The following is an 18174-nucleotide window of genomic DNA, read 5'->3' on the forward strand; positions in this document are numbered from 1 at the left end:
ATATTAAATGGTGCTGGTCCCAGGGCAGACCCCCACTTGTCACTGATGTCACCTAGCTGATGCAACTGTCCAATCAATTCCTTATCTACTCAACAGCCCACCCATCAAATTCATCTCTCACCAATTTAGAGGGAAGGATGTTGCAAGGGACCATGTCAAAAGCCTTACACAAGTCCAGACAGATGACACCTGCAACCCATTCCTTGTCCACTGATGCCATCACTCCATCATGCAAGGCCACTTAGTTGGTCAGGAAGAACTTTTCCTTGGGGAAGTTGTGTTGGCTGTCCTGAATCACCTTCCTGCCCTCCATGTGTCTTAGCACAGGCTCTAGGAGGATCTATTCTATGGCCTTCCCAGGCAAGTGGTCAGTAGTTCCCAGGGCTCACCTTTCTACCCTTTCTAAAAGTGAGAGCAATGTTGTCCTTTTTCCAATCACCAGGGACTTCTCCTGACTGCCATGACATTTCATGGAGAAGGCTTGACAACTAGGTCATTCCCTCAGGACTCTGTGATGCAACTCACTAGGTGCCATAGACAAATAATCAGGTTCCTCAGGTGGCCACCAACTTGATCTTCTCTTAAAGTGGGAGGGACTTTGCTCCCCAAGTCCCCATTTTCCAGTCTAGTCACTCGAGAGGTGTGGGAGGAGAGGTTGCCACTGAAGATTAAGGTAAAAAGTACTTTGAGTACCTTGTTCATTGTTACCAGTTTGTCAATCTTGCTCATGAGGGGGATTGCACTTTTTTTGACCTTTCAAGTTAAAAGAGTTGCACACATATGTTATATTTCCCTAAGGTAGTTTTCACTTGCATGACCAGCCCTTACTCAGCAGCTTTTCATTTTAGAGGTCTTACTGACCCTGGCAGATTTGGAGAACTTCTATTTCATGTGAATTAATAGTTATTTAATAACTTATTACATGAGCTATTTTTTAGCAGCTACATATAATGTCTTTGTCTCCAAATATTTAAACAGATTTATTGCATTATGTTTACAGGTATAATGGTCCTTCCTTGGGGAAGAACCTTAGTTTCTTGAAGAAACTTTGAGGAAATTTATAGCAAGGGAATATATATATTTCAGAAGAGTGGAAGCTGCTTGGTGTAACATTGGTTTGGTGCAGAATTTAGGGAAAGGACCAGAGTAGAAGGTGGAAAGAGGAGTCAGAGCTGTGATGAAGAAGGGCTCTTCATGGGCCTTAGCACTGCAAAGCCTCCAGCTGCAGGATGAAATGGGTGCTGTGTGATGTTCATGGCCTCCAAGTAGGGACATCCTGAGGGGTGTGGCACCAGGCATGAAAAACAGGAAAGGTGCCCTCAAGAAAGGGCCACCAAAATGCTACAAAGTCCCATCTCGCCCTCAGTGGGTCAAGGCATTATAATCTGGATTTACTTTAGTCCAGGAAAAGCTTCTTGTATCAGGTCTGACCTGGTTTCTCCCAAGTACTTCTGCAACGCCACTCATGTGTTACTTGCAGAATCCTCTCCCTAATTTGCTCTAATGCACAGGCTACTCCCCCTCCATGTAAGTGCCTCCTGAAAATTTATGAGCTGTTCACTGTCAAAGGTACATCGTTTGGTTTCTCAAGAATATGCAATGCTCAGTAGGGAATAAGGTGAGGGAATTTTCTGTAAAAAACATAATTTGTAGGTACAGTAGGAAAAACATACAGAAAAAGACAGCAATAGTATCCTTAAAGTAGGCTGGTGATGGCCATAAAAATCAGTACTTTGGATTTAAATTTTTTGAGGGCTTAAATTTTATGAGCATTTTTTAATATGAACTATAGAAACATTTTAAAATAATAAATATTACTTATATAATTATGTAATATCTATATTATTATAATATATAATTATAATATGATTTTTTAAGATTCTTAAACAGAAATGAGCCAACATGCACCTTATTATCTATCATAACTAACATGTACACAAAACAGTTTTATTCAAGCACTGCCCAAATTAACTTGTTTGAACAGTTATTAGGGCTTCATTTTCAAATAGCAACATTCCAGTTAAGTTTTTTCATGAGTTTTAAGGACGCTGTTTACCATGTTATTGATTCCAGTGGAGTGAATTTTATTGCTAATAGGTAAATTGCAAGCATTATTATACATCTAGTGTATACATATTTTGTGGGTTTTGCATGTTTATAGGCAAGTGTATGCACATATTTTCCACAGGCTGAAAATCTGACCTGTAGCTGTTGTAAAATCGAAAGAGGTATTAGTCAGTTGATGTTAAAACTAAACAAAGTTATTATAAGCCAAATTACTTCTTAATATAGCTCTTTTCTGACCTTTATGAATGCTGCACACTTTCCCCACACTATGCTCATTCTAATTTGATATTAAAGGTATTTTTCACAGGCATGTCAGTAGGAGGCAGTGGTTTTTATTATAATACAGACTATATGCTGTGTAAAACATCAGAAGTTCTGGATTTATACAATATCTTTCCAGGTATTTCTTGTCACCAGAGAAGTGGAAAACCCTGATGCTGACACTTATCCGCACCATGGTTGCACCTTCTCTTTCTGCAGTTCCTGCCTTGCTGCCTTGCCCTCCATATGCTGTCTGTCTCTCCAAAGAGTTTTCCATCTTGCTATTAAATTATATGTAATATATTTAAAGATATTTTCTTATCATTACTCTGAGACAGTTTGGTTTTACAGATCTGCTGAAAACAAGATCATCAGCCCTTTCAGCCTGTGAGCTGGGCTTCTCTCCTCTCCCCTCATATCCATGGTCCTCTGCAGCGATTGCAGATTCTGTCCACCAAATATTTCTCTTCCTCAGCTACTATTCTTTGCACTGACTATCAAAGTGAAATCCTTGACTTTCCTCATAAAGTATTTCAGGCAATACTGCCATCTGAGATTAGTTATGTTCTTTTAAGCTATTTTTATATATTTTTATACATTTTTATAAATTACTAATGAGTAATATTTTAATAGAAGTGAAAAGAAGTACACTATACAGATTTGGTTTATTCAGGGATGTTTGCAGAGAAACTGATCCTTTATGTAAGTGTCTCCATGATATAAGTAAGATTCTTAAGCAGTATAGCAAGTTTAAAAAAATCACTGCTAAAAGTAATTAAAAATCTGAAGTAGATTGAAATCCCTTTTGCCTGAATCAGTTTTAATTGCATAACCTTGGCAATACCCAAAATAAATTCAAAGCAACTTTTGAGGAAATAATATCAAGTCTTATCTACTGCTTATCTGGTAGAGAAGAAATGTCAACTGCTGCTGAATGGTGAAGAGGAAAAGATCTTCCAGGTTCTTATAGCACAGAGATTTCATACTAGCTATTTCTAATGACTATTCAAGAAGCTTTTTAATTATGAAATACCATGCATGCTTCTGAATAGCCAGGGAATGGTACAAAAATGAAATTGGCAGCAGAGCAGTGCAAATAAATCATTTCAGAGACAGAAAGAAAATTCAATCTTAGTAACAGTTATGTAATAGGAACAAAATATGTATAACAAAAACAAGACATCGTTTAGTCTTTCAAAAATGTAATTTATCATGAATACATTTTTCTCAGCACTGCAATTTGTAATTTAATATGTGCATAAGCCATAATTAAAATATCATTATAATTAACTTTGAATTACACAATCTTGAATCTTTTGTTTCAAAACTAAAGAATGCTTATTATAAAAGCTGTGCTTCAGTGTTTCACAGTGGTGTTCCCTGCCTTGATTTAACATGCTTGACTTACTGACTGAGCCTGTTCTATTTCTGGCTCTCGGGCTGCTCTGAGTCTGTGGGGACTGAGAGGCTGAGTAGGACTACAGATGCACATCTGTGGAAGGTTTTATGCGTGGATTTTTTTTCCCTGGTAAACTGGGAGATTATGATTGATGAGCCCAGCATTAGGGTAATGTTATCAGGGACACTTTCTGCCTCTGTCCTTTGTACCATTGCTGAGGTCAGACCATAATCATGTTAGCATTGAACATAGTGCTTTATTAATGTTTCATGAGTAACTCCATAGTAATCAGTCCAGCTTTGTATGGATAAATAAAACTGCTACAACAATCCCTGATGTATAAATCGAATGTTGAAGATACTGTAATAGGTCTTGAAAGTAACTTGACTGTCTTTTCCAGTCTTTTTAATAAGTCTAATTTTCACAAGTTTAAAGGGATTTCTTTTGAAGGAAAACCATTTCCACTTCCACTTCCATGTTTAGTTTGAAGTGTAAAACAATCAGCTGAACAATCAAATGATACAATAAAAAATCCCAGCCTGCTATTTATTCATTTGCACAAAATTTTAGTAAAGCTTGTTAACCAATTATTTAAATTGTGCTGATTTATGACACTGTGCCTCTGTGATGTTTCCTAGGCTGTTCTGTGTTTTTTTCAGTAAGTATCAGGATGAAATTATGGCATTCTTGCTGTTATTTAAAGAAAATGCTTACATCTATAAATGTGCAAGTAGAATATAAGGATTTTTATTTGCTTCCACATAAAATTACATATAATATATGCCTGCAGAAAGCAAAAAAAAAAAAAAAAAAAAAACAAAAAAGAACAGAAAAAAACAGCATCAGCTAGGGGAAAAAATATCCCACTGCATGTTATGCACTACCACATAGGATTCTTCCCACTGTAATGAAATTATTACTGCTGGTTTTATAGATAAGGGATCAGAATAACCCTTACTTCAAGCATTCCTTAGTATTCTGTAAACATATTCTCTACTTCCTTTGCTAAGTTGCTGTAGAAATTCCAGGCTTGCACAAGCTTGCTGTGTTTTACACATCAGCATCACACCCAGGCTATGTTTTCCGCAAGAAAAAAATGTAACAGCCAAAGCCTGGCCTGGCGATGACCTAACTGAATAATACATCTGCTGGCCGGCTCAAATAATGGAATCAGACATTAGGTAGGGAATGTCAAACTTTCCAACCCTTTTGTATTTGTTTCTTTGACCAGTTTCATTCTAGAGACCAAAAAAATGGGGTACTGGCAGTTTGTTGTGTGTGTTAATAAAACCCTACAGGAGGAAGTTTTTCTAAAAATTATTACACATTCAAATTTTTACATTTTGAAACTGTAATTCCATTACTTCTTACTACACATACTATCTGCATTTTCATGAAAAGGATTATCCTTCTTTAGCTACTTGCTCTTCATAATAAGCTTTGTAAAATACTATGCATATATCATGCTCTTTAAACTCCCAAAGTTATTCACTTTGCTTTCATCCTCTGAACTCCATCCAAATGTGAATGCTTCTGTTTTCAAGTCATCCAGAAGTGAATCCAATATTCCAGGTGCAGTCTCAAAAGGACCATAGGTAGGTACAACTGTTTATATACTCTGTGATGTAATGATTCTCCATAGATGGCATCAAAATACACTTATTTCTGGTGGATATAGAATTACAGAACTTTATCTAATCTAATTGTTGTTCATTGTCACCCCTACTTTGCTACTGCTCTATTTTTGGTACTGTTTTGGTTTCCAGACTTCTGCTTCTTATTATCTTCAATTCTTTCCTCCCAAGGTGATTTTTAGTCTATGTTCTGCATCTAATTCAAGTAAATCTAAGCCTCTTTCTCCTGTTTTGTAGGCAGTTCCTAACGTTATTATAATTTTCAAGGCTCCTGACTGTTCATTTGAAGACAGCATGTATCTGTGTAGAGATGAATTTTAGCTCCTGATCATGCTCTTGCTAAAAGTAGATGATGAGGTGAATGAAGGCCATGCAGAAACTGCCTCCTGGCAAAACTGTACAAGAAAGGCATAATGCTCACATCTGTGAGGAAAGGGCTGGAAAACAGTAGAGGAAGGCTCTGATACAAATGGGTGATAATTGGTGATTTTAGAATCTCCAAAGTACTCAATTTGAAGCCTGTAATTATGATACTACTCTAGCCTTATCAGTTTGTCTGTCTCCTGGCAGTCTGAGCATACTTACACACATGTGGAATCAGTCATCATCTCACTATCAAGTCCTGTAGCCCTAAGGAGGCCTAAATGCTATACTCTAAATTTGTGTAAGCAGCTGTTTTCTTCAACAGCACAAAACTTTTATATTGAGAGCTGCTATGCTACTTTCTAAAAAGCAGGAATTGCACAAGGGAAATTAAATACACTAAAGCTTAAGCTTTTTTTCCAGGTGATCTCTTATCACATAGTGTCTTTTATCCTCCTAGTAATAATTCCAACATTGTGGAAAGAAAATTTAATGAAATGCAATTTAATATAAAAGGAAGATTCTTACAAAATTTAAGAATGGGAGTCCTTACTATGCATCTCTCATTATATCCCCCAATAGGTGGCAGCTTGCTTCTCTGTTTTCACCAAGAAATCACACTGCTTCTTTCAGATGTCAAAACTAAACCTCTAGGTCAACTTTAGTGCTTACACCTGGGCTCAGTTTGGGTTTAGCCACAACCACAACACAAAAAGAGCTCAATGCAGCAACATGGGCACTCCAGAGACAGCAGCCTGTGACTGCACATCCCATGCTTGAGAATTCTAATGGACTCCAGTGATCATTTCAATACACCTCTTTCTTTTCTAGTAAAATTGCACTTGAATTTATTTTCAACAGCTGAGACAATTACTTGTTTTTAAAAATAATTTTCCAATATATCTGGTATAGGAGAAATTGGCCAAGAAATGTTGTTCAGCTTCTTCCTGTCAATGACAGACTAATCTGTCAATGACAGAATACATTTCTCCTGGTTTATGTAGTACATTTAATATGTCTCAAGTGATGAGGTTGCCATCACTTCCTTTGGAGACTGTTGTACATATGTCAAACCACTTATTCTTCTAAATGGAGGACACTTCTAAATCATCTACATCTAGGAATAGGTTTGGTGTTACAATATTCTTCTATTCTTCTGAACTTCATAGAGCTATTTTTTTCTATCAACTGCCAAAGAAGAATTTTCTTTAAACAGACAGTTCTTAAAATTAAGTTACCAAACTGATCAGAAAAAAAAACCCAAACAAATCAACACATTGCTAGATTTGCAATGCTACCACAAAAGCACTATTGGGAATAATGCATAAACTGAACAGTTCTGTAACCATGTGAAGCCACAGCTTACTGAAATCACAGTCCTGACTGTTTGCGAAAGGAAAGCAATATGCATTTTAAGGAAGAACTATTTCCAGAACATAATCATAAATGAAGTATTGCTAGACAAAGAATGTGAATGTACCTTGCTCTTCCTAAAAATTCCTAAAAGCATACACGTGTATTAACTTTATCAATAATAAAATAATTGTCTATCAAAATTAAAGAAAAAATATACACCAGAAATGTTCTTTCTGCTTAAATTCTGGAGGTCTTATGGTGATTTATGTCAGAGTAGTTCTTTTTCAGAATTTCAGAATTTCTTCAAAGACTGCAGTTGTTTGCTTATGTTCACATTTCTACACTTCCAGTTAATCTTGATGAACAGGCAGTGCATCCCTTCAGGTGAATAACAACTACAAGATGGCTTGCAAGATAACAGCATTTATAGTATTCTTTTATTTTTTGATGTAGAAGATGGTGAAAAAGAACAGACATAAATTTTTCAGGCTTTCTTGTATTGCCAGGCTCATGCATGTCTTATGCTTTTTCATGAGAGAGTAAATAACTGAATTTAATTTTCCATAATTTGAGCCCATGGAAGGAAAATCTACTATAAAATAAAGGGGTCTGTCAAGCAAGACAGAATGCAAATTTTTTGCTTTTTTATTTTTTTTCTCTAAATCTAGTTCTAAAGAGATGAAAAACACAACTAGGTTAGCTGGATAAAATACAGAACCCCTTAGACTAAATTAAAGTGCAGCTTACCATCCTGTTGATACGGACGAAGTCTTCAGGTTTCTTGGCCCAGGGAGGGAGATCAACGTCATTCACAACAATTTCATCTTCCCTGATTCCTAGATTGTAGCCATTACTGTTGACAAACATCTCGGGTAGGTAGTAAAATTCTGGAATTAACTCCTAGCAGGGAGAAAACACACAATGAGACTTCACATTTAACAGAGAGCCTAAATGGTATTCCCAGAGTCAGGCTCTCTTGTACTACATATTAAAACATTCCTGGGGTTTTTTATGTTTCTGTGCACCTTTTAAAAGAAATTTTATAACCCACTTTCTTTGACTCACAGTCAAATGTATTCTGCATAACGAAATATTCAAACTTTGTTTTTCCCATACCTGTTTTTATGAAAAGCACAACTTTAGACAAGGTAGTGCATATGAGTAAAGGAGACCTTCAGAGTAACAAGAAGTACAAGAGTACTTCAGAGTACAAGAAAATTTATGCTAAGCCTTCAATATGAAAATATATTGGATTTTTAAATTACTATTTAACAAAAATATGTAAAAAGGGGAAATTTGCAGATATAATAGTGTTGTGATCTTACTTTCTTTAATTCTTTAATTGCATAAAAAAGGTGGTAAGTTGATCACCTATATAATGAAAAATAATACATGGTGAAGATCTTTTTCTACTGTAGGAAAAATTCAAGAATAGATGGGGGAAAAATCAGTATAACAAATGTCCTTCAAGCAGATATACATGGTACTTAAAAAGTGAAAGATCAATAACTGCAATATATAATAAACAATAGGTAACTTGGGGTGTGAAGTTTTCCCAGTTTCCAGAACAGCTAAACAGGAATCTATTTTGACATAATGAATATTGCTATTTGTTCCTGTTATTTTAGCATTAAATATTGAACTGCAGTAAAAACAAAAAAGCTTTAAAGCTCGCTATCTCTTCTCTAATATCCAGATATGGATTAAATTCACCAAATTACATTGTTAAAAGCATTATGGCATTCGGTTGGGTAACATGATAAAAACTGATGACACAGCACCTGAAATCTGAGTCTTTGTGGTCCTTTCAAAGGCTGCAGATATGAGAAGCAAAAAAAAAAACAACTGCAGACACCAACTTATCTAATTAAATCTGATCTGCAACTCCATAGAGAATAGAGCAGTTAAAGCAACCTTTCAAATTTATAAAGTAATTTTTTAAAAAGTGTATTTGTTACAATTTTAAGTATGTTTAAGAAGGCAATTTAATTACTTCTTTACATCATAATATACTACTATAGGTTAGACTAAAATGCTAATCCAGTCAGTATTTAACTACTATAAAACATTAACTGAGACATGCCTGAACCTGAATAACTCATCATGAAACAAGCTACAATTCAAAACAGAAAATAAAGAATTAAATTATTAGATGTAGTACATAATAAAACAGCAGCCAGAGCAAAGCCAAAATGACAGAAATCCTGAATATCCTGTAATGTTAGAAGAAAAAAGATTAATTTAATGCCTATCTCAAGTTTTATTATAGACACCTCTAATTCATTCAGAGTATTTCTTAACAGCAATCTTCCCCCCTTGCCTCAAAACATGATTCACTAAATCTCTGGTTCCAAGGAAAGACCTTTGGATTACTCTAATGGAGCCCAAAAAAGAATGAACGGTCCTCAGAGCTGGAGAAAACTATACAGAAACCTTTCAGGACTTCAACAAATTACTAACTCAGAACTCACAGCCCAACATATACTACCACACAAATCACTGACGAACTAAGAGCATTGCCTTAAAAAAAGGGAAAAATTCATAAGGACCTCAGAAATATCAAGAAGTCAATCTTAAAGACAGTATTCAAATGAAGCAGAATTTATTAAGGAAAAAGTTAGAAAAATTTGTTTCTACTTTGTATAAAAGCCTTGAAGCACACAACACTGGTTGCGAATACTATCAATTTTTATTCAATGTGGTGGCACACTAACCTGCAATGTTACAGTAACCAAGTCCTTTGATTCCATTAAAAGTTATTTGTTAAAATTCCTTTTTCAGTTTTAAATGTCATAGCATGTAACTGTGGACTTTTACATCTAACACACCTGAAAGATTTGTGCTACCCAGAGACACATCTAGTGTCTAACTGAATTTTACTAACCTTTTGGGTATGAGGGTATCTTGAAACAAAGGGATTTAAGCCACTGAGTATGTTTAATGTTATTTCTATTTAGTAAGTTTATCTTTGCTGCTCTTTGCTTTCAGGGTAATTTAATGTTCCCTTCTCTGATATAGCAGAAAACATAAATAGAAATAGAATAAACAAAAGTATGTGATTAACTTTCTTTATAAGATTTATTGTGTTGTGTATGTTTAGTTTGAGCTGTCTTATTCCTGTGCTCTGGAAGTTAAGCAGTGCCAGTCTTCTGAATCCTCTTCAAATAACACTCTCCCTAGAATCCAAATAATTTCAGTTACACATCTCCTGGTAGGTTGTTTTGTTGTTTTCTTTCAGTCAAAGTAAAACAACCTAAACATAGTATTTAAAAAAGATTAACTAACCCACTGTGTTTTAGTCTCAGCATTCTCTTCAATGTTATTTTTAGTGTAGCCTACAATTACATTGCTTATTTGAGTACTATTTAGCATGAATTGAAATTTTTCTTGAAATGTGAGCCATGTCGCATGTGACCTTTCCCAGATACTTACATATTTCCCATACTTTGTATTAACCATTCAGTTTTCTTTCATAGCATTTGATGTTCCTCTTGCAATTTTGCTGTCTCCAGTATTTACTAGACTAAGAAATCACAGTGCTTAAAAATAGCTCAGATAAATACATCCCCTTCTCATTTCTAGAGGATGCATTAGTATATACTAAAACACAGGCCCAGTATGAAAGCCTGTGGGACCCTGTATGTATGAACTTCAGATTCATGTAATTAGCTACTTAGATGCGTAGAAAATACAACCAAGCTAGAGATGGTTGATAAAAATTTTGGTTTTATGTGTACATTGTTTATTCTGCTGTGAGAAATTGAAGAAGCTGTCTCTTCTATCTCATGCCAAAGGCAGGCAGTGGCTGGGCATAGAAGGGCAAATATCCTCTTCCCCAGGGCCCCTGAGCATGTTTCACTAAGAGAAGTATAAACTGGGAGAGGCAGAGAGAGAGGAAGGATTATCAAGGACAGTGAGGCAGAAAGGATGGAGCCCAGGAGGTTTCTGGGAAAAGGAGCAGACAGGAGTGAACCTCAGAGGAGACGACAAGATGACAACTTGGGGGGCCCAGAGAGAATCATGCTAACTAAGAAGCCACTGAAAGTTGCAAGAATGTACAAAAGAAATGCAGGAAAAGGTAACACTAGCAAGAGCTAGAGTTATTTTCAAAACCTATTAATATTTTTCTTAGTCAGAGTTTGGTTTTTCTTTGTTTCACAAACAGGCCTGTGCCAGTTCATATCCTAATAAGGATTATGACTTGAGAGAGCCACTCTTTTGGTGCTTTTTCTGCTATGGACAGGAAAGAGATACCTCAAATAAATAATTGTTTCAGGGTGAGATTCAGAGAGGTGACTGTGTACATTCTTCCATTCCAGATGAGGTTCAGCTATGACAGCTATCCTGCAAGGTATCTGTCTACCCTGTTGTGCCAGAATTTGAATAAGAGCAATTCCACAATTCTTCCATCAACTGGTCTCAGTGTTCTTCATCTCGGGAGTTTCATCTAATAACTGCCCTGAATCCTTCATTATGCAATCTAAGTCAATTTTCCCTCATCCTAGCTATTAATCCATCCCAGATACTGAGAATAAATTACTGTTTTCTCTTTGCATTGTTTATTGCATGTTTGAAAAGCATTATTTACCAGATTCACAGACTTCAAGCTCCTAAAAGTCTAAATTAAGGATAATGATGTATTGCTCCATTGTTTTTGTTACAGAAATGCAAAATATTCCTCTAACCTTCCCAAATCAGCTAGCAGATTTATTGCTAAACAGTCCATAACTTAATTTACTTCTTTATATACTTTGGCCATATCATATTTTGTCACATGTTCATCACACAGAAGCCAAAATAAATGTTTTTGTCAACCTTTGTAGTCTTTACATTGGAGATGGAGATCGCATACTTTTCTGACAGCATCTGCTATTTTTCATTCACTTCAGAGCAGAGTGTAATTTGTCATACAACACAGCTTTTTACAAATCACCAGTTTCATACTTCAGAAGTGTCATTGTTAAATTCACCCTGAAGATAGGGACAAGGAGACTCAAAAAATTAGCAGGATAAAAATGTATCTCAGAGATAGTATTTACGTCAAGGGATAGGACACAGAGGACCTTCTGTCTCCAAATCTGCTTTCTGCTTGACAGACAAAATAGTTGATAAAAGGTTTCTTAAAAATCTTATTGCACCTTCAGTGGCACTAGTGGTAAAAGGTAAATGTAAAGCCAGATTTGTGCAAAGAAATGCTAGCTCGAAGCTACCATGACTTTGAGAAATGTAGGTTTCAAGCTACAAATGTTCATGAAACACAAATCTCAAAATATTTTTTCCTACAATACACACATTGTGTCAGCAAGTGCAAATCAAGACATGAAGGAGAATATCAAAACAAACAAACCCATCAAACAGCTTCCCTACAAGTTACATCATTTAGCTGGCATAAAATGAGGGAATGCAAAGAAAAAAGACACAGAAAATGAAACTTTTAAAAGTCTGGCATTTTTTAAATATTCACATACCAATCAAGCATTTTAAATGCATATGATATTGCATGCAACTCAGCTGACCTATAATTTTGAATTAACTGACACTATTCAGTAAATGTTATTGGTTTCGTTGCTCTTGCCAAAATACATTGAAGGCTCCAAATAAATCTTTCTGAATACATTACCTGTCACGGGTAATTTTTTACCACAAGAAATATCTAGAGTTCAAAGAGTTAATAAAAATAGGGATTTTAGTGATCTAAACCTATTTGCAGTAATTTCTGTCTAGTTGTCCTTGACATTTCATCAGCTGGTAACCTCCTCTGCTCCCCTTTCATTCACACTTCTAATAAGACAGGTTAGCTTTCCATCATTTAATAGTCAGCTGCCTTTCAAACCGCCCAAGAAGCTGGGCTCTTCTCACATGAAGAATGATGCAGTAAAGCTACTGAAGGGTGTATTAACAAAAAAAAAAAAAAAAAGCAAAATTAATATTGTAACAGACATTTCTTGTCTGTAAATGTGATCTCTTGTTTATTTTAATAGCTATACTAAAACCCCAAGGTATAGTTAACAGTATTATATGCCTTGTGTCTTCATATAAGAAAACATCCCCCAAATGCATTTTCTAATTTACAAGCCTGTGACAAATCCAAACTGCTGAGAAATTAAACTTTAAAAATATGTCTTCAGGTGATAGAGGACTGCTATTAACACTATTATAATTGTACACCACTTGCATCAAATCTGACATTTCTGTTTAATATGTTTTGCTAAGGGTATGCCATTTTATGGCCTCCCAATGAAATCAAATTCAACCCAGACGTTTTCACTTTTCTAGTATAATTCACTTCAAGGTTTTAAAGCTTCCATTTCTTTTTCTTTCTTTCTTTTCTTCCCAAAAGGTTGATCCCCTGGCATCCATTAATTCCACGAGAGTCTAGTACTGGGTCAATAAGTCAGTCATGAGTTCCTCCATTTCACACTAAGGCACTTTACTGACATTTTGTCAGAGCTACCTTTCTAACTTCTAAACCGACTATTTAAGTCATATAACAAGTTTGAGAAGTATTAGGAAAGATTAGCATCTGACCAGGAGGTTCTGGGGAAGTCAATGTTACCAAAAAACAGAGTGGGGCGGGGGGGAGGAGGTGGGGGTTAGAAAGGAAAAAATGTGCAAGCTGACTGGCCAAGTTATGGTCATTTCCGGGTGACTTGCTTCCTCAAAGGTCACCCCGCGAACGTTCATTCTTCCTCCAGCTTGTACTGATTATCTCGAGAGAAGGTCGATGTTGATAAAGGGAGACACATTAAAATAAACTGTGTTATCCAGGTTCTCCCTTGTGTGTTACCACTCTAACACAGCACATACTGTATTAATTCTGTTTCATCCACTGTAGGTGAATGAGTCTCTTGAAAATGAACAAAAACAACCTGAGAGTAAGGAACAACACGGTCTAAGTAAATCTTTAATCCTTTATTGAGCAATAATCTATCATACACTTCATTTTACAAAGGTGGTCTACTTTTTGCCACAATTTGGGATGCCAGAATTACAGCTTATTTTCAGGCTGATTAAGCTACTGCCACAGCCCTATTTTCATTAGCTCAGTGTGAAATAATTTAGTCCCAGAAGAGACCACACATATTTAAAGGGGACAGGGAAGGAGTGAAAAGAAAGGGAGAAACAGAGAGGGAATGCCAGGGAGGACACAAACATGAAAGGAAAGGAGCTGGACACACAGAAATGTGGGTTCCTAAAGAATACATATTGTTTTGCAAATTCCAGGTATTTGGCTTTTAAATTTTAATGCCGAGTTCTGTGAAAGTGGTTTGGATGTATTTTTTCAGACAACATTGAGGCTGTAAAAGAACAGTTGTGGAAAGCATCTGCAGTACTTAAACATCTCAGTCCATTAGTTAAAATTGACCTACTTCAGCACTTACTGAAGCACTTGAAAATAATGTACCTCATAGTCCTCTTTCTTAAACAGTAACTAATGTAAAAAACCTTCCAGATTTTATTTTCCTAAACAATTTTTTTTTAGTTAGTCCTTGTTAATAAATAATAAAGACACTTCATATAATTATTTAATACATTACTTTGTAGCAAAAATTGTGACTATCTTACAACACACAGCAATGAAGAATGTCAGATTAATTCATTACACACACTGATTTAAAATTATTTCATAACCTGTGCCACAATAATTAATGAGATTAGTAAGATCAGAGATAAATGTGCTTAAAGCAGCTCAGATGAATTTCAAATTTCTGATAAGGAATACATGAATAATGAACACTTGCTAGTCCTAACAGTTTTCAAAGTTTGCTACTTTGATGGATAGCCTCTATTCCATGCACTAAATATCTACCATAAAGACTTAAAAAATCTTTAGGATGGGAAAATGATTTACAGCATGTATATCACAAGGAAATCCACACTACCAAGCTCTTCCCCCCATGTATAGCTACATGTGGAGCCAGAAGAAGCTACACAAGTATACAGAAAACTTTAACAGAGAGCATGCCTTCAGATTCTGTACACAACCTGTACACATCTTCTCTTTTGCACACTCTCTCCTTTCTAACAGGACTGCTGGATAAATTCTAGAAGTTGCCAGACAGCTGACCAGTAGTTTTTTAATAATTCACACTCTCAGAGTTGAAGCTTTTCTGTTGTGCAAGACAGTGGATGCTGCTCTTAGGAGAGTGACAAAAATGGCCAGAAATTTTGAGGGGGTTTCTTAGTAGTTCCCCAAACCTCACTGCTTTTCAAATCCCTGAAAACTATTAAAGTGTTTGAAAAGCCTGCAAGGCATTCTAAACAGTGGCACAACTAATCTGAAAAAATAAGGTATTTGTAGTATTAATAATAGTCCATTTCCCTATCATTTTGCAGATTGAACTTCAAAGCCTCAGGGAAAAGTTGGCCCTGATGTAATGGCATTGAGAAATGAAGTTCATTAAGATCTTAAGGAACAAACAACAGCAACAATTAGCTGCTATACTCATTCTTGATTGATTGCTAAGAAACACAGACTCTGCAAATCAAAGGGCCTTGCCAGTGCTTTGCCAGTCTCCTTAGAAAAAGAAAAGTTTTATAAATAAGGAGTTTGCTACTTCCCTTTGTGGGGATATTGAAACTCAGAGAATATTCAACTGCACTCTATCTGTTCATACTCTCTTGCCTAAATAATAATTTTTCCACTCTGAATCCTTTCCTCTGAGGTTCCTTCCCTCTTTGTTCCTTGAGAAATAATTATTTTCCCTTTCATATGTTTGCATACTTCATAGCATTTATGTGTCTCCACTTTAGACATTAATTATCCCACACATACACACATTTTTCTATCCGTATCCTAACACACTTTTTTTTTCTTATGGCTAACTCCAGTTCAGGTATATCTTACAATTGATGATTTCCAGCAAAGAAAGCACTAAGCATTTGCTTTATTCAGCAAGAATTCATACTAAAAACTGGACAAGGAAAAGGAAAAAAGTAATAACATATGTTATCTGAGAACAAAATGGCTCTGAGTGAATGACTAATCAGACTGTTTGAGGTGGAAATTAGATTTCATGAGATATTCCAGTTGTTATAATCTAAGGATAAACCCTTGGTATCATGATAAACTTTCTGCCGTCCTGTTATATTGGTTTTCTTCTTAAATTGAGGACAAAATAGAATGCATTGACATATTTTGCTTAGGCTATTGAAGTGTACCTCAGTAGATTTATTCCAGTAGTGGCTTTGTATTAATATAAAATAAATTATTTTGGTAGTGCAATATATTGAATGCTGGTATTAATCTCCCCTAATTTCTACAGATTTTTTTTGTTTGATAGTTTATGAATGCTTTCTATATGTTTTAGCATCTTTTAAAGATTCAGCTCATTTTTTAATCTTTTATTAATCTATTTTCATCTTAAGCTGAATCAATTCAAAATAAATCAATTCAATGTCATTTTCTAAACCCACCTTCCCTGTATATTCATTAATTAACAAACCCCTATTTTAAACAGCAGCTTTAATCCCTAATGTATCCCTGAATGAACAGGTCAGGGATTATCTGGAGAAAACACTTATTGACTAACGTACCTCATCTGTTACTCCCATATTAGATTTTCTGTAATGACTTAGCTCCAAGTAGTATTTCTCTTACTAATGGAATAACAGAAATGTGTATATATGTATAAATCTGATGTGGGGGCTCTATAGTAGACTGCCAAATGTATTCTGGAACACCTTGTTTTACAGTCTTTCCCCTAGAGCAATTCTGACCCTAATTTTTACTATTTTACCTGCTATCCCCGATTCCTTTTCTTACACTCAGTGGCATTAAAGAACATAGCTACTTCATTTCTTCACCTTTTGTCTTCCTTTTCTGAAGGTATCTGGTTCTGAGTACCTTTTTAATATTTGCTTTATTTTGATAAGTTGAGGGTTTTTTAATACAAATACATTTTGCAATGCAGCTGTTATCCATCCCTAATTCCTTCATCCTTGCAATGGCTGGCAGCAGCAGTTTAAGTTATCCCACTTGGTTCACAAGACTCCTGGTATTTTCAGACAAACATTTCAGTTAATTGTTTTACTGATAACTCATTTGGTTGCTAGTTTAGGAACAATCCTTTCACTAATTATATACCCCACTTGAATACCATCTCTCCGTCTGTCCACAGATATTCCTTTATCTTTTGCAGTGCCTTGATGTATTTAACTGCCCTCCTCCTGTGTACTAAAGCCAGACAAGAAGATTACAGTCACTTCCAACTGTCTTCCCTTGTTTCTCAGTTTAAGGCTCTTATCCTTTGTTTGAGCCCCATTCCTAGGAAGTCACTCTCCCACATATTCTAGTGGAATTACAGGAAAACCGGATTTCATTGAAAATCAAAATGTCAGGCCTTTGAAGCTATATCAGATATAGTAGATATTACCTCAAATTGCTTCCAAATTTGGAAACTTACTGTTTTTCTTACAAGGGCAAGAGTGATAGTACTTAAAAAGCCATTGACTTCCAGACGAGCATGAATAAACATAAAATGGTTTGTAGGAGGTTCAGGTTGATTTCTTTAAAAAGCATTTTTTAGGATGACCATATAATTTGCAATTATTTATTCTAACTAGTAACTGAGTAACAACAACATGATTTGTCCCTTCTGAGACTGTTGGAATACTTATGCAAACAGGAGCTCTGGAATAAAAATAAATCAACAAATATACATTTTTCCCCCTTTTTTTTCTTTGCAAAGACAAATGAAAGATAAAAATAAATAAATAAATATAATGGCAATATGACCATTTCCTAGTATGAAATATAGAATATAAATAGAAGAGAAATATATTCACTGTAAAAATGTGAGCTTTTTTTTAAAGAGCAATTTTTATAGTGAAGCCTTTACCTACTTTACTACTAGGAAATAAGAATCAAGAAGGGAGCATATTATTCAAAATATTTCTAGATTTTTGTTTCCTTCTGATGGAAGGAAAGGTCCCATGTCTATGAACAATAACCCTTTGTATTTAACAAGGTAAATACAAAGGTAAGGAATAACAGCAGTAAAATCACCCTGCTTTCTGGCTGTTTCTGTATATAGTGTAGAAGTTGTTTTAATCTAATGTGTATTGTTGCATAATATCCTCAGGCACATTCAA

At 35.4% G+C, this 18174-nt stretch overlaps 1 protein-coding gene and 1 long non-coding RNA gene across 10 annotated transcripts in view; one reads left to right on the forward strand and one right to left on the reverse strand.

Annotated features, from left to right (window-relative positions):
* The window catches only part of NBEA (neurobeachin), a 452703-nt gene that overhangs the window by 48982 nt on the left and 385547 nt on the right, over positions 1-18174 (reverse strand). For all 9 annotated transcript variants that reach the window (XM_064409011.1, XM_064409015.1, XM_064409017.1 and 6 more), the window contains one exon: positions 7828-7980. In XM_064409011.1, coding sequence (XP_064265081.1) covers positions 7828-7980 — 153 coding nt within the window. The remainder of the gene's footprint in view (positions 1-7827; positions 7981-18174) is intronic.
* LOC135294141 (uncharacterized) lies at positions 566-12037 on the forward strand. Its single transcript, XR_010356294.1, has 3 exons — positions 566-673; positions 10920-11158; positions 11400-12037. It is a non-coding gene; the product is annotated as an uncharacterized LOC135294141 (long non-coding RNA).

The sequence above is a fragment of the Passer domesticus genome, chromosome 2 (genome assembly GCF_036417665.1).
Source record: "Passer domesticus isolate bPasDom1 chromosome 2, bPasDom1.hap1, whole genome shotgun sequence".
NCBI lineage: Eukaryota > Metazoa > Chordata > Aves > Passeriformes > Passeridae > Passer > Passer domesticus.